This window comes from Accipiter gentilis, chromosome 33 (genome assembly GCF_929443795.1).
Source record: "Accipiter gentilis chromosome 33, bAccGen1.1, whole genome shotgun sequence".
In the NCBI taxonomy this organism is placed as follows: Eukaryota; Metazoa; Chordata; class Aves; order Accipitriformes; family Accipitridae; genus Astur; species Astur gentilis.
The window spans coordinates 1,666,426-1,686,449 of NC_064912.1; the positions used below are offsets into that span (position 1 = coordinate 1,666,426).

General features: G+C 50.5%; 1 protein-coding gene across 4 annotated transcripts in view; it reads right to left on the minus strand.

The window, feature by feature from the left end:
• Window positions 1–20,024, minus strand: part of LOC126034279 (ankyrin repeat and fibronectin type-III domain-containing protein 1-like) — a 256,666-nt gene that overhangs the window by 207,295 nt on the left and 29,347 nt on the right. Inside the window, exon 1 of one of the 4 annotated variants that reach the window (XM_049791785.1) lies at window positions 16,515–16,578. The exons of the other annotated variants lie outside the window; for them this stretch is intronic. Within the exon in view, the coding sequence (XP_049647742.1) occupies window positions 16,515–16,531 (17 nt within the window). The 5' untranslated portion in view covers window positions 16,532–16,578. Of the gene's footprint in view, window positions 1–16,514; window positions 16,579–20,024 lie in introns of those variants that run through there. 4 annotated transcript variants of the gene reach the window in all.

Below are 20,024 nucleotides of genomic sequence, written 5' to 3' on the forward strand. Positions count from 1 at the left end.
AAACACAAGCCCGCAGTGGCACAACAAACTGCAGGTCCTTGCTGTTGCCCACAGCCCAGGAGAAACACAGCCTGAGACTTCTGGAGACCAACTCCTCAGAACAGCACAGCCCTGGGACTAACACACACTTATTGGCAGAGCTGTGAAGCCCTACGGAAGTGCTACATTTCAATACAGCTGTAATAAAAAGCAGAGTATACGAGAGGCTCTATAATTTCAGTCTAACTAGGCACTTTGCTTTAATTGTCAGTTATATTGCATTACATACAATTTTCAGTGCCAATACCTAGCATAAGCCAGCCGCGTCAATTTACTAATTTGCCTGGCATATCGCTGCATTCGAACTCATTTAGCACAATTACTCTAATTCCAGCAGCAAATCCAGATGTGCTACCCAAGTTACACTTAAAATATCCTCATTCTTGGGAACAGCACTGAATTACATAGGGCAGGACTTCAAACACATTCTTTTTGTCATTTGGGCCACTGTCCTGTGCACAAACACAGAGAAGGGTGGGCATTAGCCACATTAAAGAGTTAAGACGCACTGTGGCATCCGACATCTAAATGCTGCCCTGGGTAATGGGAGCCGGGCTGGTGGCACCCTGCTTCCAGCCTGCCAAAACCCCTCCTTTTTCCCTGCAAGAGCAGGGACCTCAGCACCCAACTCCTCACCCCACAGGGTGAAGCACACATGGGCCAAAGCACTCCGGTACAAGCAAGTATTTATGCGAGTTTGGCTCAAAATTTGCCTTCGCAGAGAAGCACACAGGAAGCAGAAGTGTAGCCACCACCAAAAGCTATTTGTTTGGCAGCATGGAGGTAGCCGCAGCTCCCACCACAGAGACACTAGTGCTGATCCAGACACCTACCTGCAGCAGCTCATCAGCATTTGTCCCTTTCCAGAGCAGCGTGGGATGTGCATGCTTGTGAAATCCAATTCCCTTTTTAACCCCCAGATTGATGGGAAATTGCCAAATTATTTCATCCCCCTTAAAAAAGGTTCTCACCACATGCAACACGGTGCAGTTAAATCACAGCACACACAGGGACAATTACCTCCTAAAACAGGGACATCCCTGGTGCCCGCTCCTTGATGATGGCACAAAAACCTGGCTCAGGCTTGCAGGGGAAAGATAAGGGCAGGAAAAAGCAGACAGCAGCACAGGCAGCTGAAGGAGTCACAGGGGCTTTTATATACTTGCTAGGAGAAGAGAAAAAAGAGAAAGAAAAAAAAAAAGAAAATTGGTTGAGCCCTCCTAAAAAAAAGTTTGTTGAGTTCAGAACGACTGCAGAAAGTATTAAACATCAACAGTGGTGTGATGGGAGGAAACACAGCAAAAGAAGAAAAAAGGCAGAATAGTTTGAGGACATTTGGAGCTGGGAGGGCTATCTTACGGGCGAAGGGTGTTGCCTCTGCCATATCATGCACATACGTGGTCACCTTGGCTCTGCCCCCCACCACTTGCTTGACTCTTTCACGCAAAATGCCCAGATTCAGCCCAAGTTGGACAAACAGGGCATGTGCAATCCCCACATCCACAACCAGCCCGGGAACAGACACAGCTCAGGACTCCCCAGTTGTTCTTTTTCCCCGTAAAAACCATCCCTGGTAAAAACCCTAAGCAAAAATTGGAAAACTCATTAACATGATCAAGAATTGCAGAAAATGGAAAAGGAGAATAATTCTTGCAATTAGAGCCCAGCAAACTTCATCAGTCTTTAGAAAAAATAATAATCAATATGGAGCGAGCAGTCTCCAGGCTGGGAGAGTCACAGGACTATAATCAATATGGCTGCCTGCTTTCATAAATAGCTACTTGTGCCTATCTGGATCTTTAATGAGGAGCAGCGCCCTCCTACACCTGGCTCCCCACAAGCAGTCTCTCTCCCCACCATCAGACCTATGGGTGTTGTTACAAGGGTTTCCTTAGGAAGCACACAACGCCTGAAGGCACCCCATCTCCTTCCCCCTTCCCAAAAGGTACCAGGACTTACAGCGGCCTGGTCAGAGAAAGAGAGAGCCCAGAAGAAGCAGAAAAGGGATGGAAAGGTTGTGCCTGGCTGCCAACCCGCAGTGCAAAGACATCCCAGCTGTGCGGTTTTCACTTCATGTTGTACTCTCCCTGCTCCTCCTAATCCTGTATACACCATGGTTGCTGCTCACCATGCCTCTACTGCTTCCCTTGCCCTGACTACTTGGCTTGCAGATCCTAAAACACCTGTGACTGATGGACACTGCCCGAGCCAAAGCCGGGCTGCAGGGTGACCCCTCTTGGGGGCTCGCCGCAGCAAGGAGGTGGCATGCAGCAGCCGTGGGCTGGAGAGAGAGCTGGCAAAAATGCCATTAACTGCCCGGCAAGGGAGGTCACCTTCATACACACCAGAATGAACAGGATGAGCCTCCGACCTGCTCCCTTCAAGCACTCTTCGTGGCCTGAAGTTGAAGTGAATTACGGATAAATGTAACAACTCCTCTGGGAAATTACTTATCTGCAACCTCAAGCTTCCCTCCGACTTGTATGAAGTCCTTCCACTGAGGCACAGCAGCACGGTTCTGAGCAGCCCCCCTTCCCAGGGCTTCATTACCCAAACTGGCCTGGATCTTTGTGAACAGGCAGCAGACCCAGTCCAGCACACGTGGGTCTGCGTGGTGGGGAGGCTGCCCAGCCCCAGCACGGGCACTGCCCAGGAGACAGAGCTCAGACCCCACAGGAATGCACATCCTCCCCACTCCCCAAATAAGCACCGCACCCCGCAGGGGAGCACAGGGCTCCCCAGGGCCAGGCACACATCCCAGAGGGGCACAGTCATCCTCAGCAGCCGCAGCCCAAGGCTCCAACAACAGACACCCACACGCACCAGGGAAGGACGTTTTTACTCCAACCTTTTTCTTCTCTCCTCTCACCCAGTAATTATCCCATTTCTGCATCAAAATAGAGTCTATTAAAAACTCAGCTTCTTTCCCAAACAATAGATTAACGTAATCCTCTTACGACACAGAGCTGGCCGTGCCTGTTGCAGTCAATGATTGCAAACTTTCAAGCCTGGAGTCAAATTTTAACTTTTTATGTCAAAGCTCTGAACAGCACAATCATCGGATAGATGGGAATGTTAGATTTACTCAGCATAAGACTCTCCGTTTAAATTAAGCCAAAAGATTTCCCCTAGGTTATAGCTATTTAATTAAAACAAAGTAAAAACAAGCCTCTAAAACTTCCAAAATGCTAGTTGTAAAATTAAAACCTCTAGGACTGTCAGAGTACAGAACCCAAATAACACCCAAGGGAAAACAAATACTTTGACTTATTTCAGTAGAATAAAAAGACTGACAAAACAGATCTCATCATATCCTTCACAATATAAGCAAAAATATTTAAAGCCCCCATCAGGCAGAACAAAGACAATTACACAGATGGTCAGTGCCACCAAAATGAGACGTTGCATAATTGAGACTCCTCACCTGAGATGATCTCCACTGCCATACAGCTCCAAGTCATCGCTTTCCCTGCTCAGATCCTCACCATATAGTTAGTAGTGAAAGACCTCTAATCAAAGAGCTGCTCAGGGGACAGACATCAGCTCTTTAAGCCCTGGGACAGCAGTGACACCTGCAGCCCCTGGAAGTTCATGGGATTAGCTGTGGCCTTGTGGGGCAGCTGCACATCAGGCTCCCGGGAAGTCCCCAACTTCCAGCATGAGCTGCTGCACTGCGGGTCAGTCTGCACGAGCCCTGAGAAGCCTCACTGCTTCCAGAACTCTCTTCCACACACCCATGTTATGCTCATGCTGTGAACGCTTGGTCCAAGCCCAACACTGCAACCTTGTATGGCATGACCAAGGTTTCTACTGCTGGGCAAAAATGATGAAGACAGGGAGGGAGACCATGTCAGCATCCCGCACCCTCTGCTCATATCTTTGCAGCTGACACTCTATTCCTACCTTTACCTTGCTGCTGCCCTCAAAGGATGCTGCCATGCTACTGGCAGAGGGCAAGGAAATGCTGGGGAGATGTCTGGGCAGGCTTACGGGGACTGGCTATGGGACAGTCACACTGTGGGGCTTGCTGTCCCAGTCACTCACCTGGGAACAGAAATTGTAACAGAAAACTCAAAACACTGTCAGCAGAAACGTGCCATGTGGCCCCAGGGATGAGTCAGCTGAGCTGGTCTGGTCTGAACCAAAAAAAAAAAAACCACAGTCCACCCACACTCCCTCAGCACTCAGTAAAGGAGTGAGCTGACTCATCCCATGGCCATGCAACTACTGGACCTGACATGAGGGCAGTGGAGGGAGGTGGCTCAGTTTGGGAGCATGGGAGTCCAGACCTTTCCCCAGCATCCACCAGACGACGCGCAATGTGAAGCTGTGCCCTGAAGGGCTGTGGGGGGACACCATACCAGCCCTTGCAAAGCATCCTAGGATCTTAGAGCCTGGACCACGTGAGGAAAGGCAGCATAACTACTGCACATCCAGGACAACCAGATAATGAAGCACATTAAAAAAAAACCCAAACATTTAAGTGCTATCGGGCCATGGGGTTTAAACCATGCATGTTTCTACCACACAGTCAGGGTCAAGGATCCACTGGATTTCTACCATAATTCAATGCCCTCCCCCAAAAAGACTGTAAGGCAACACCTTTTACAAACACCCTCACTGGGGTCTGTCAAGCTGTGCTTTGACACAGGGGTAGCACAGGGGGAAGCCAGCAAGCAGAGCACGCTGCCTACAGCATGGAGGAAGGAGGTCCAGTACCACAGCCACAGTTCACAGCAGCAAAGCCTCCCAAACCTCCAACCCCATGACATCAACATGGTAAGAAAACTAACTCACAGTGTGTGCTCTGCACATCCACTGCTGGGAAACAAACAACAGGCAGGAAATATACCTTCCACTTAAAAGATAAAGCAATTTGGAAATTGAAACTTCTTCACCAGTTGCCAGCTGCTGTGGGAGAGGGGATGGTGGAGCACAAGGCACCAAGGTCAGCAGTTCTTCACGTCAAATACCTAAAAACCAGCATCAATAAGGATGTCTGACAGAACAGGCTTCTTACTACATCTTCTGTGTGTACTACTGCTACACATCAACATAAACATGCACGCAAGTTGTCTTAAGCTAAAACACCAAGCAGCCCTCAAAGCAGCACATCCAAAGAGGGCAAAAAAGCTTGAAATACCAGAGTTTTGTTCATCACATTTCTGTGAACCTTATCTCAGCCACGATGTACATCTCTGCACAAGCAGACGTACCACCAGCACCGTCACACCTTAGCCACGTTTACCAGCACACGGGGCAGGACACAGCACCACGTTACCTGCGGGGTTGAGCAGCTTCACTGTCCCATGCAGTAACTGGCAGTGGCCAGGATGCCTCTGCCGGCACCTCTGGCAGATCTGTGAGCTGTGTTATGGCCTCCCAAACACTGACGAGCCGCAACTGACATGTCTGCTTCACCTCGGGCAGGGCCACAGGATCTCTCATCGCCCGATGCTTGCAAAAGCAATAGGTGGGAGTCACAGGGGGCATCATGACAACACAAAAACAAACCCGAGCTCCCTGCTTCCTTCTCCAATCCAAGTCCCCCGACCTCAGATGTCGCAGAACCGCGGATGAACTAACTGGGGCAGAGACCAGTCCTTTGGCCATGGGCCACAGGGAATTGCCTCGGACGTCATCACCGCTGGGCTGCTGGAGGCAGGCAGAGCTCAGTGGTGCAGCTCAGCATTGTGCAATCCCCAAATGATTAAAATCAGGATATGCCCCCTCCCACACGCCTGGAGGCAAAACTCAAAGGTGCTGCTTTCCGTCCCAGGAGGGGCTCAAGAAGGTCTCTTGAGCTACTTCTCTGCTGCATGGTTATCCCAGGCCCCAACAGCTCTCCTCACAAAGGGCTGCTCCCCCTCTGCGTGCCAGGCTGCCTTGTCTTTGGGGGCACAGAAGGGGTCTCCCCAGCTGTGACACCTCATCAGGAAAAGAAGGAAAACAAGAAGGAAAAAAGGAAGATTACATCTTACTCCATGTTGTCCCTGTGCTGGTTGCCTCTGCTTTAGGCCCCAGTTCACTAGCAGCAGCTCCCTGCACTCTGGACTAACCCTTTTGTCACACCATGGTCACATCCACTGTCAGACCCTCAGACCCACCTCATCCTCCACTTCCAGTGGAAGGAGCAAGCACCTCTGTGAGCCCCCAACCTGCCATCCACAAATGTGCCAGCTGGTGCCTGGGGCACACAAGGAAAACCCCTCACTCCCAAAACCCCCCAAAAAATTCTGGAAAAAGAAGTCACAACCCCACCAAAATCAGGAGCCTTCATCATTCTCTACAGAGTCTTGCTAAAGCACCTGGAGTGTGACCACAGCAGTGCTTTGCTAACACCTAAAAAGCAAAAACTGAACCTGGGTAGACACAGTTTAAAAGCCAAAGTCGATGGGTTTCCCTAGCGCAGCGTGGCATCATGTGGCTCATCTCCACTGGTTCAACGACAGCTCTACCCTCAGCTCAGGTCCAGGCAGCATCCCTACAGGACACCTGGTGCAGGTTGTCCCTGGGGTTTCTTAACATCAGCTGCTGCAGAGCACAGACAGAGCAGGGCCACACAACGTGGGCAACCAGCACCCTGTGTTGCTCTGCAGCATTCAAGCTGTAAGAAACAATTTGGTATTTTTTCACTCTAATATCCCTAGGCTCTGCCCAAGCTAGAAGTTGTTTCCAACTCAGTTGTGTCTTTCCAGTCATTCATTTTCCAAACAAAGCCTAGTATTTCCTCCATCTGCAGTGAAACACATGCTCCCTTCTGCTACAGGGGCCACAGCAGGACCAGGAACCACAGTGGTACACGGCGACCCATGCCCTGGGCCTCCTTGCTGGCAAGAGATTTGGCACAGAGTGGGACGGGGCTGAAGAGGTCAAGGGCTGTTTTTTCCCTTGGTGCTTGCAGCAGGGTGTCCCACCGGCTGCTGCTGTGAAAAATCTCCCTGCCCAACTAGGCAGGTTTCAACAATGCTGCACACAGACCATGGGGTGATCAGGCAGGAATGCTGCTGAGCAGGGCCATCCTCCTCGTCCTCACACCAGCAGGTTAAAGCAGGAATAATGCACCAGGGAAGGATCCTCTTGCCCTGCAGGAAGGTCAGTCACAGAGCCAGTGTGACCCATGTCCTCCCCAGAGTGCTGCAAACGGCTGTGGACCTCTCCTCCCACCCCCAGGGATGCAGAACAGGCACTCCACATATGCTTTTGGGAAGAAAAAAAAATTTTTAAAATCAAGTAACATCCTTACACATATCCAGGAAAACACATTTTAAAAGGTCACTCTGCAGCTAGTGCATGGAACAGGAAAAATTTAAAACAAGCAATGAAGGTGGGAAGTACCAGAGGACATCAAATAGGCCACATTTTCACTGCACACATCTGCTGGCAAGCCAATATTGGCCAAGATACACGGAGATGTACAGTGCGATCAGAGCAGCCAGACCTGTGAAAGCCTCAGGGACGAATGCACTTGTAACAGCACAAGAAGCCCCACAGGGCTCAGGAATAAGATTAAGCGATAATAGGGCAGGTCGGGCAATTTGAGCAGCTTTCATGTTACAGTCACTTCATCAGCCCAGAGGACTGGAGCGTCTATGTCTATACCAAGCATCACCCATGGGGCTGATCTCCTGCATCAGGCACCACTGCTTGTGAGATTTGGTCAAGGCCCAAATCTCTCCAAATCGCCTTGAGAAGCAGGCAGCGAGTTCAGCCCTGGAGCAGGGTAAGAGATGGGGCTCTTCTGGCCCCGGACTAGGTGCTGGCCCAGCCACACGACCACACAGAGATGTTGATAACTAAGACCTTTTCAAGGTGCCAAGATGCAAATAACAGTAGGTAACATGAAAATAAAAAATAAATAAATAAAACAAAGATGCAAACCATCTTCATCAACAGACAGGCCTCATGCAGAACTATAGTTACAGGAGCTAAGCTGTGCAAGTCCAGGCTTAATATACCTTCTTCCAGCCTAGCAAGTCCAAAGATGTCCCAGCCATCCTCAAGCCACTCTTCTCAGGTAAGCTTCATCCCGTGGCTGAACTCTGCCTGATTTGCAGATGTGTCTTTGTTATCTGCCCACTATTTGCAGAGGAACAGAAGAGATTATACCATATTAAGGTACACCCCAGGCACTAGCTTCAAGTCTTTGATTTACTCTTTTACAGGTCACTGTCTCTGTAAAAATATACCAAAGGCAATTGCCAGCACAGTCAATAGCTACATTGGTGGTTGAGCATGAAAAATGAACGAGGCTTTCCTCCCAAATTACTCCCGCTTTGCAGAGAAGGCTGTGAGGACAGAAAGCAGGGGAGAGAAAGGAAGAAAAGGTCAGAGCAAGCAAGGGCATGCAGCAGAAAGCAACATAAAAGTCAATTCAGCAGAAATAGGATGGGGCAGTGCAAGCTGGACCAGCACAGCGCTTTCCCTCTCCTGCCCCAGCGCGGCTGGACCGTGCCCAGGGAGCAGTGCAGGCAGCATTAGGCTCTGCAATGTACCAGCTGATTTTCAAAACTCCTTTTATAAAAAAAGGCTATCCAAAATGACAGTCAGCAACCCTGAAACTCTTAAGAAAATGGGGCAAGCATGGATTTTTGAAGATGGGAAGAAAATAAATAAAAGGTAGAATTGAACAAGGTTGTTGGTAGCAGTCCTGCAACACCACATTTCAATTCCTACACAGTTTATTTCACACTGCACAGGCCCCAGCTGATGTGACCCAAGTACACACAGCACAGAGAGGAACCTGCCTTCCCTGGCACACAACGGATGTGGCATTACAGCAAAGGACAAGGAAAAAGCAGAGGAGCAACGCAACGCTTTGCCACCCCAGCTCCCCAACAAAGGCTCTGATTGCGCCAGCTCCAGCTACTCCAAAGGGTAAAGCCCCTGGGGTAGCATTAGAACTCTGTAAGAGATCAATAGCAAATGCATGGAGTCTGAGCGTGCTCCCTTAGCAGCTTGCTGGATTAAAGATTTAATGCAATGTGTCCCTCTGGAAGAAATTACACAGGCTATTAAGAAAGATGCGCCTCTCATCTGATGAAATCCAGCAATCATTGCAGCAATACGTGCAAACTAAATAGGCTCTGTAGAGCAAAGGGAAAGCTGCAGTTGCTCTCGTGAGCCTTTTCTGGATAGAGGAACCAATGGGTAAAGCAGCAGCTCTATTAGCAGTAAAGCAAATGTGCAGACACAGCCATACCATGCCTGCAGAGAGTGAGACACTCCCTGCTTCCAAGGCAAGAAGTAAAACACTCGCTAGCAATCGGTCGCTGTTTCCCCACTGTCATCCAGGGGCTCTGGAGGCCACCGGAGCAGGGCAAACAGCCCCAGGCCAGGAGCATCAGGCGACCTTCGACACCTCACGGAGTCTTGCTTTCCAGAAAAGAGCAAGAGACATGCTAGTTGTTGATCCCCCTTGTCCCCACCAAGGTTGCAGCACCTTGGCACTTTGGTAATCCAAAGTATTAGCTAGTGCTTCTCCTGACAGACAAGCAGGAATTAACCCCATCTCCCTCACCCAGGGCCAACAGGACCAGAGGAATGCAGGCTGTCACAGCAACAGGAAAACCAAATGCTAAAACATCTTATTAATTCGGGGAGATAACCTCAGTTTAATAAAGCATTATTCAGAGCATAGCAAGTACCTCTTTCTAAGCAGCAGTGTTGTGCTGCAGACAGCAGCACTGGCTACATTAAATTCAGCTCCAACATCCCCTCAGAGTGTTCAGCAGCTTCACCACAATGGAGGCTGATCAGTAAGACATCAGACTTGACCAAAGGAAACAGATGCAGGGAAAGAGTTCACATAGCAGAACTTGCATCAGTATCTGCAGAGCCCTTTTGTCTAGCAAAACCATCCACACAGCAAGATGCACCTGGAGATAGTTTTCCCAGGAAACCTGAGCTGAGACCCCTGAACTCATTCAGGGTGGACCACAGATGCACAGAGAGTTCCCAGGTCCTGAGCATGACCCACAGCATCAGCCACAAAAGGGCAGCAACCTGCACACCCGGCACTGTTGTGCTGCTCTCTGGACTCACAGCTGCCAATTCCCACTCCTTTCCAAGGAAACCCATTGGTTCAGATACCATGCCAGGCTCCACACTGCAGAGATCCAGGCACCTTCACAAACTCACAGGGCAGGCAACTGACACATCTCTGCAGAGTCCTCCATTCTCCCCCCACCAAGTGTGGACACACATGGGATAACACCCCACTACAGTGAACCTCTTTGGTTTGCTTTCCACACACTGCATGCACCTCAAAGAAAGCTGCTTGAAGCAACTCCCCCCAACACCTTCACTGCTGTAGTGCTTTGCTCCCTAGAAACATCATTCAACAGTCTCAGCCTGGCACTGGGAACATCTCATGCAGCCAAGCACTACTCTGCAGTGTTGGTCCCCGTGGTTTGCCACAGGGCTGGCTCATTCCATAAACACAGCCCAGCAGCCTGGCCATGTGCATTATAAGGTACACAGAATTGTGCACTAAATCAGAAAAGTTTCCATGATGGTCCTGTGTGCTGACAGAGGTGTTGCACCAGTAGGGCCCTGCTTCACGGACAGTCCTTCACTCATTTCCACCCCCCTTTGCCCTGTTCCAGATCTTCCCAGCTTCCCATTGCAGGGTGAAGCTGAGTCACTCACATACTCTCCCCAGCCCTTCCTCACCCCCTATAAAAACCCTCATAGCTCAGAGGCATGTGTAGAAGCTCCTGTAGGACTCAGGTGAAGGTGGACTTCCAGAAGGAAATAAAATTCATAGTTGCTCTGGTCAAAGCAAGGATGCCCACAGATTTCCAAACTCCAATGGCAAGAAAAGTTGGAAAACAGAGATGCCTGTAGACCACCTGAGAAGACCATTTGGTTTGAAACACCAACTCTTGCAGTCTGTGCAGGAGACACAGGCAGACCGCACTTGAGTTGGACCTTTGGGGGAGCAGGGTGACAGCAGCTGCTTACCAACATCCCCTGCCTTCCCCACCCAGCACCTGCAAAGCTCACAGGGGGCTGCTGCAGGCAGACCACTCCTTAGCTCCCATGTTCTTCTGCTATAAGCACCAACCATGGTTCCAGCAGGGAAACACTCTCTCTCCAAAGCCATGATGCCTGCCCCACCGTGCAGTGTTCTGCCCACACACCCTGTGAAAACAGCCAATTTGGGGGGGTGAACTTCAGCAGCCGGGTCACTGCAGCCTGGCAAGCCAGCACCAGCAGCTGCACACTTCTGCTCTGCCCACAGTTATTTATTAGCTAAACATGTCAGCTTTGGACACTGCCACTTTTTGGCAGCTCCCTTCAGTCTAGGAGTGCGCGCACAGACAGATCTCACAGCTCAGCTGGTGAGCAGCTATTTGCAGGTTATTAATGAAATCATTTACTGTTTATTGCAATGATTCTGCCAAAACACAAGCAAAAGCATTATGGTCACTGCTAGAAAACCTGCCAGTTCACAACAGGTCAGGGAAACAAAAGCTTCAGGTATTGCCTTCTAAAAAGCAGGTTTACAGGACCTCATCAGCGGCCCAGGCTCTTCCTGGCACAGTTGTGCCTGTCACAGGTACTAAGGTGTCCAGGACAAACACTGCCTCCTGCCAAAACCCCTTATGCAGAGGAACATACAGCAGCAAAAAATCACTCTGCATAAGCACTCTCCCAAGGAACACACGTTCATTCCAGGTGCTTTATGACAGAGCTGCAGCCAGTCCAGCAAGACTGCGAGTTGCACCCCCACCTTCCCACAACTGTAGCAGAGGGCCAAGCATAAGGGTAAACACACACTGATGCAGCTTGGGTCCAAAAGCGCCAACCACACTGTCTGACATACCTGTGCTGCTGCTGACGACCTCTTAACCATGTTTCCTCCCAAAACACCATAGGGAAAGCAGAGAAGCACGTAAAGGAAAGAAACTGCCAGCCTGCCTTTACTTTGCTAATAAACAGGGAATCCACTTTCACCAGCGCATCAAGAGCCTGTGGAGATCAAGGAAATATATTCCTTTATACGCTCTCCAGGGCACATAGCTATTTGCAACCTGAAAAATAGTTGCTGTCACTGCACATCTAAGAAATTATCCTGCACACAACAGCATGGCTTTAAAGGAACAAGTACTACCCAAACTGCAGCTTGTTGCACACTTCCTCCAAAGTGGCCCCAGACAAGTCAGCAAGCGGGACGCAGGCACAGCTGCAGGGAGGGCCAGCATCATCCCACCCACAAGGACAGAGGCCGAGGATCCCCCAAGTCCCAGCACTATCACAGATCTACTGCTGACAGCCCTTCTCTGTGGAACTCTGGAGACCCCTGCAGCAAAAGCCCTCTGTGCAAGGTGGAGGTGCCCGCCCCGAGCAGGGAAGCTGAGCAGTGGTGCGGCGACATGGGGCCTTGGGGACATCAGTCACAGGGACTTCCAGGGGGGAAGAACAGGAGCACAAGCTGAAAACGTGTCACTGAAGACCACGAGGCCAGAATTTGATTTCCTGCTTAAACGGAGTGAAAACAACCAAAGGACCAAAGCAACACACAGAAATCATCATGATGGGCTCCCCGATACACACCTGCGCAGCAGATGTGCCCTGTCTAGGGTGAGAGCTGTGGCAGGAGCTCCCTGGGGAAGGGCAAGCACCCGTCCCCCAGGCAGGCATCCCAGGCCAGCAGGCGCCTGCCTTGCCTGCAGTGTTGGGAGCATTCATTACCCTCCCTCCCCATGCTCACTGAATAATTAAACCTCCAGAAATTAGTCAAGTCTTTAACTAAGCCGGCTCAGCAAATGGAGTGAGGAATTTCTAGGTCAGCATTACAAGGAGGGTTGAGAAAAAAAAAAAGGAAAAAAAAAGGAAAGAAAGAAGAGCCTTAGGGGTCTGCCTCCTGTTCATTTCCAAGGGATTAATACCCTGCTCTGCTTTGCCCAGCCAGGGCCAGCACCTCCAAAGCAAGGGCTTGGATGAGAATCACACCTTGTCATCCTGACAAGGGCTGACACCACACCTGCCTTTTGACATCGCCCAAATTTTTGCGCAAAGCATCTCTCTCCTTCTCACACAATTCATTTTCCAAAGCAGAGAGGAAAGCACCTTATGACAATTATATTTGTTATGTCTCTCCCGCTTCAATGCCTTTGATGTGTTAACCGCCATCTTCTGCTAAGGGTTTTTTTCCCCTCTTCTCAAAGCTGTAACCCGGGGATGAAGTACGCAGAAAAAGCCCCAGAAGCGTCACATTTCACAGCACCAGCAAGCAAGGCCAGCCCTCTGTGAAGCCCCTCTCAGCCCATTCACGCAGCACTGTCTATCATCATGCCCGACAGCACAAGGGGCAGGCAGGTTTCCAGCCGTGGTGCCCTGCCAAGAGACAGCAACAGCTACTGCAAGGCGCTGCGTGACAGCTGCTCCCTTTGGTAAAAGCTGTATCTGATGCTTGAAAAGCACAAGCTCTGTCCTCCCCAGGAGGCAACCCTTGTAAAAATGAGTAATCATTTAAGAAGATGGATCCTCCCTGAGACAGATGCAGGTATTTGGGCACCCAAAAAGATCTGGGATTGTGGGAAGAGCACACAGAGCTGGGGTGCAAGGAGGGTACCGGGGCAGGGTGGGAGGGTGGAGCAGTGCAGGTGAGGGGTACCAGCGGCGCACCCCGCTCTGCAGGTGCCAGAGCTGAGCGAGCAGCGGTACCGCACTGCCCTCTCGTGTCCCTCGCCCCGGCAGGCGCCCCCCCCACGGTCCCGCAGGGACCCACCCGGCGGCAGCCCCAGTCTCCTGCTCCCACTACTCCCCATCGTGCTGCCCTCCTCTCCTCCCACCCCCATCTGGGAAGCAGGGAGGCTACGTGGGGGATCAGAGACAGGGTCAGTGCTTGGGGTTTCCCACTTCTCCATGAAAGAGTTCAGCCAGAAATTCCAGGGTGGGAGCATGGAAGAGGAGGCAGAGGACTCTAGTGACAGCTGCCAGACACACACACACACACTCCCGCCACGCCATCGCCACACAGCCAGGATATGCAGGAAGGAAACACAGAGGGACCAGACACCTGCCAAGAGCCTGGGGTGGAGGGACCCCATAGAAACCTATTCTCCCCTTCGCTCACACGTGTTAAAACCACCCTCACCACCATTACTACAACTCTCTGGGCAACAGGTCCAGCCCCGAGGACGTATTCACAAGCAGACTCAAAAAGGGAGGGTGGCAGGAACCAGGCAAGGGAAACAGCCGGTGCTGCATCCACCTCCTACTCCGCTGCTTCATGCGACCTCTTCTCGCACCAGTAACACAGACCGCATCCTCCGCAGGCAGCCTGCTCAGAAGCTCTCCCTAACATCACACCACCTTATTTCTTCCTTCAGTTTAACCTGCTAGGCACCCTGCAGTCCATACTCACATTTAGAGAAGGGACTGCATGCAGTTACCACATCTGCCACCAAGCTCCCATGCCAGCTCCAGCACCTCCAGCTCATCCCTTCACTACTCGCAGGTTGTTTTTTTCCAACTTCTCCTGCATTTTCTGACAGACACGGACAAAGCCCAGAGGAGGGCAGGGAGTTAGGGACCAGCGGTGCAGAGGGTCAGTCCCTCCACCTGGTGGGCTACACAGTCCCCCCAAGGGGCTCCATCCCTCTGCCCCATGGCAAGAGCACCAAAGCCTTGTTGGAGTGGGGATATCCAGCACTCCTTTCTCTCCCCCGTGTGGCAGAAGTGCACATGGCAAAGGCTGAGGTCAGTGCATCTCCATGCAACCAGGACCACATGCTCTTTGGATGAATCCTCCTCCCCTCTCTGAGAAGGTGGACACCCAGCAGACAGCTCCCTGTGGGAGCAAGAGGACCATTGGGGACAGACAGGCAGCAAGACTGGACTCAGCACAACAGCTCTGTGCCGCAAGAGCACTGCCTAGCTCGTGGGGGTGCTGGGGACCTGGAGTGGCCTGAAGCAGCAGCAAGGTGGCGGGGGGGGCACAGCAAGCACACCCTGCCTGGCCCCCCAAGTGAGATGGGGGTGGCCACAAACAATCCCGGCATTGAGAGGCTGCTCACCCCAGCCCATCTGCAGCTCCATGAGCCTGTGGCAAACAAAGACAACGTTAGCCAATAGTGAGCCCTGCCAAGACGGGGGAGACAAACCGGCCTTTGTATCTGAAAAGGCAAAGTTAGCTTTGGGGAAAAGACTAGATAGCGAAATGACTGGAGTCTGTGCTTTGGCTGCTTTTCACTTGGAGGTTTCTAACCCACGTGCAGATGACAGCAGAAGTCTCAAACGCTCCCTTTCTCTTGCCTGGCCCACTCATGAGACAAGCTGCGGGTCCCACCGCAGGTCCTCTCTCGTGGAAGCACTCAGCACTGGTCCACAAACCCACACTCACAGCAACAGGAAGACCGAGCCAAGAGGGGTTTGACCCATCCCAGCTTAAATCCATTTATCCCCGTGTTCTTCTGTTGCCCCCAGAACAGCAGAAAGCTGGGGGCTCAAAAGTGTTCCTCCCCAGGGGTAACCTAAGCAGGGTCTGCACTTCTGCCCTCAGACCTGGCCCATCCTGTCTCTTCCCAGTGCTTGAACTTCACATCCATGCCAGCAATGATTTCCATATGCAGAAAAAAAAACTCCCAAGGACAACAGATTTTCTCCCATTTCCTCCCTTCCCCAGCTCTGGGACAAGAGCAGCCCTCCTGCCTGCAGCAAGCCAGTGGCCGCCTATCCTCACTCGTGCTGAGACACAGACCAGCATGTGCACTGTGCTTACCCCCACAGCCGTGCCATCACCCTCAGGTGATCTCAGCACAGATCTTAAAGGTGGGAAACATTTAACAGTGGCCACTAACAGCTTCTGTGCAGCCAGGACAGCCCAGCCTAGGACACACTTCCCAGGGGAACCTCCCTGTAAAGACAAATCCTCCCCACAACTTAATGGGAAAAACAAGAGCAGATATAAAAGGAATCAGGAAGAATTGTTTTCTTTATACAGCACTCACTCTGGAAAGCTGACACAATGGACTGAGATTAAATATACATATTTAACCACTGCTGCAGTGAAACCATCAGGTTTGACAGTACCTACCAGGTTTCCACTACTGGTACAAACCCTGTCATTCACACCTTCCTTAGTCACAGCTAGTTCACATTGCATTACTCCAATTAAAAAAAAATAAAACTCTTGCCCAGCACTCCCCACAGCTCCCACCACTACATCCAAGTGCTGCACCCAGCTGTGGTACCAGCAGGCATTTGTCAGGCTGTATGAAAATGGTGAAAGGTGGGGAAAGGCTGCAAGCCCTCAGTCATGGCATTTACTGTTCATCCATGCAGTGAGACACAATGTCTCCCTCCAGGCAGTTTGCTTTCCAATATGAAAATGGAACAAAGGTATCGTGCGTGCCAAATGCTTACATTGGAGGGCCAGGCACCCGCTTCCCCAAACACCAGCACACCTCTTCTCCTATCAACCGTGAGTGAAAGACAGAGAGCATGGCACAGCCCTGACTCACCCTCTGACAAGGTCCATCCCGCCCCTGGCCTCAGGGTCCACAGCAGCTCCTCCCGAGCTCCCAGCGGCCGAGAGATCGTGCACTGCAATGCAAACCTCCGTGCTCCACCATCGCTAGCCACCCTGTGCTGCTGGAAGGGAGAGACAGATGGAGACCCTGCCCATTAGTGAGACAGACAGAGCCCAGGAAATCAGCAGCACATAACCGAGAGGTGAGTGATGCCCTGAGCCCTGCAGAGAAGGACAACCATGTGCCCAGCACAGTTGCGCTTCCCACCCAACAGGGCCAACAACCGCAGAGACATCTGGTCCAGCACAGTCCCACCCGGTGGCTTTGGCTCATCCCATCCCTCAGGACTGAGCAATGAGCTCAGTTTAAGGGATCTCAGCAACCATGAGCCTGGGCACGCTCGTGTAAGACCACACTCTCTGTGAGGATGCAAACCTTCCTTCATTTGCTTGGTACCTCTGACATTAAACTGGGATGTCCTGTCCTCTTCCTAGAGGATTATCAGTCACTGGATTGATAATGGATTACATTAGCTAATGGATTACATTAATTTCTTATTCGGCAGTAAAAAGTAGATGTGCAAGCAAGAACTATGGGCTTTTACTTTCATATATCCTCCCTCCCCTCTATTTGGCACTAGCAGCCAAAATATATTAGTGCTTTCTCCAGATCTCAGTAAATATGCATGGCTTGGCAAGAACACCCAATGCATTTACTTGCTGCCACACTGACATTCATTTATTATTACATGGATGTATTCTCATTAGCCTGCAACCTGGTATGGTAAGAGAGATGAGATACCCTGTTCAGAAGCCAAGGCAGAAGTATGAATAACTGGAGAAAAAGAAACCCTCCACCAGGAGTGGGGAACTGGTATGGATCAGTCACGCTACAGGAGAGGAAAAAAAAAAAAAAAACAAAACCAAACAAAACCACCACATATACAAGTTCTCCTGGCCCTGGGCTAGCCTGCCATTACAGAGAACAACATGGAAAGGGGAAGGAAAAGGAATAAATGGGGTAAGACCATCAGCAGACACTGTCATTGGGTGAAGCCTTTGCTATCCAGGGGAACGGCTAAGGCACCAGGACAGCACACACGAGCCTCAGAGGAGCCACAACCCCCTCCCACAGCACAGGCCTCAACCCCACTCATGGCACAACACAGGCTATGACCCCAGTGCCCACCAAGCCTAGGAGAATGCTTGCTGCTGCTGCTGTCCACAGCCATATTGACAGCAAAAACCAGGGAGGACAGGGAAGTGCAAAAAGCTGTCAGGAGAGAAAGCTTTAGCATAAAGTAAGTCTTCCTCCAGTAGGGACAATAGAAGAAAAACTCCCCCACTAAAGAGAGGCGTCTCGGTGCTTTTTCTGCCATATCATGACATTGCTCCATTTTAATCTGTTTCAGCTCAGAGCACCTTTGCTTTTAGCCTCCAAACCCTACTGTGCATATCACTAAGCTGCCTGTTGCAGATTTACCCTGTGATAGACAGAAAAAGGTGGCTGCCAGTCTTCAGCATCACTGAAATTCAGACAAGTATCTGCCTGGATTCAGTCTCCACAGTGTAACTGCTGTCCGCTTCAGCATTTATATTCAAGGCAAATTTGTTGGGGGAAAAGACACATTATTTGCAAATCATTTTGCTTCATTACAGCTGGACACTGATGCAAAAGAAGTATTTGAACTGCATCCTCAGTCACACCTGCTAATCAGGAAACCTGTTCTCACCAAGCCAGGACTGCAGCTCTGAATTTGTTTCCATGCTCACGACCAAGGAAACTGTTTTCCCTTGCTCCTGTTCCAATTGTGGCTGCTAAAGCAGCAGAAAACATCTGGCCAAAAATTATTTACCTTCAGAAAATCTTGCAAAATCCAGGACAATTGTCACATGGAAGCCTGGAAAGCCCAGTTTCAGCTAGAAATATTTTTCTGCTTGTAAATTGGAGACTGCAACCTCAGCCAAGTAGTTAAGGCTCTAATCACTGTGCCTGACATGGAGAAAGATGCCAGGGAAGTTTTATTTATGACACAGCTAATGGGGTTTGCCCTTAAGCACTGGACAAATCTTCCAGCTCATTACCCAATGTTAAGAATCACTTGGACAAATTAGGTATTGGAAAGTCAAGCCTGCAGAGCAGCTTTTTGATTTACCTTAAAATGACCTACAAAATAAAATGTCACACATGCCCCTCCTGGTCATCCTCACAACACAGCAGTACTATGATTAACATCCAGAATGCAGGACAGTGTTAGGCATTTAATTACAAAACTGTTTTGCCCCCTCACTTTATAAGCTAACACCTCTCAGCCGAAGGATGCTCTTCCCTGGTTTGCCTGGAAAGCTAAAGCAAAGCTGGGGCATCCTTGGGCTTGCGAGGTACAGGGGAAGCAGCAAATTTTTGACAAAGAAAGTCTGGAAGAAAACTTCTGCATACTCAAGTCAAGCAGATTGCAAAGAGAATCTAAAAGGGAAAATGTAGGCAAAAAGAGTGCAGCAAATGGGATGAGACTACACATGTAACTCCCAGTGCCATTAAGGGCATCCTGACCAGAACCAGAGAAGATTGTTCATCACTTCTCTCCCAGGTGCTCTGCTTTTCTGTCTGTGCTGCTCTAACAGCCAGGGACAGAGGTTTGTTGTCAGCAGAGGACAACACTGAAGAGAACTAGGCACTTCGTGATAGTCCCTTCCCTTGCCAGACTCCTCCAGACAGCGCTTCATCCAGCCACCAGCTCACCACAAAGAGGAAGATTTCCCATCACATCACCACCTCTGCCCCACACACCAGCTACAGCAGACACATGGGACCTGGGCTGATGAACCATTATAGCCCCATTTCATCTCCTTCCCACCTCAGACAACGAATGAGGAGCAAAAGACAAGAAACAGCTGATGCAGCTGGAGATGTTCCTTAAATGGTGGCAGCCAAAGGAACCAGCTTGATCTGGTGTTTCAGGGATGAAGATGATAATATGGCTGAGGGTGGCAGGGACCTCTGCAGATCACCCAGTCCAACCCCCTGCTCAAGCAGGGCCAGCTACAGCAGGCTGCCTAGGAGTGCATCTGCTTGAGTTTTGAATATGTCCAAAGCTAGAGACTCCACAACCTCTCTGGGCAGCCTAGTTCATTACAAGAGCAATTCTGGTGTTTAAGTACAATTCCCTGTATTTCAGTTTGTGCTCATTACCGCTGTCCTGGCACCCCAAGAGCCCATCTGAGGGCAAACCCCTTCTTACTGCCACACACATGGTAACACAGCTGTACAGGGCTCACTGCTGCAGTGTGAGGAGCTGACACAGTATCTACTTATCAGGTTTATCAGGGTGCTGAACACTTCAAAACCCATGTGTGGCTGTGGATAGGGAACTGTAGCACCAAGGGGCTAGAGAGGAGGTTTCTGGCCCTCCTCCCCAGTCCATCCAAAGCCAGGTTTTACCACAGCAACACATATCCTCTGCCACCAGGACAATGCAACTGAAACTGAACAGAAAGAAAA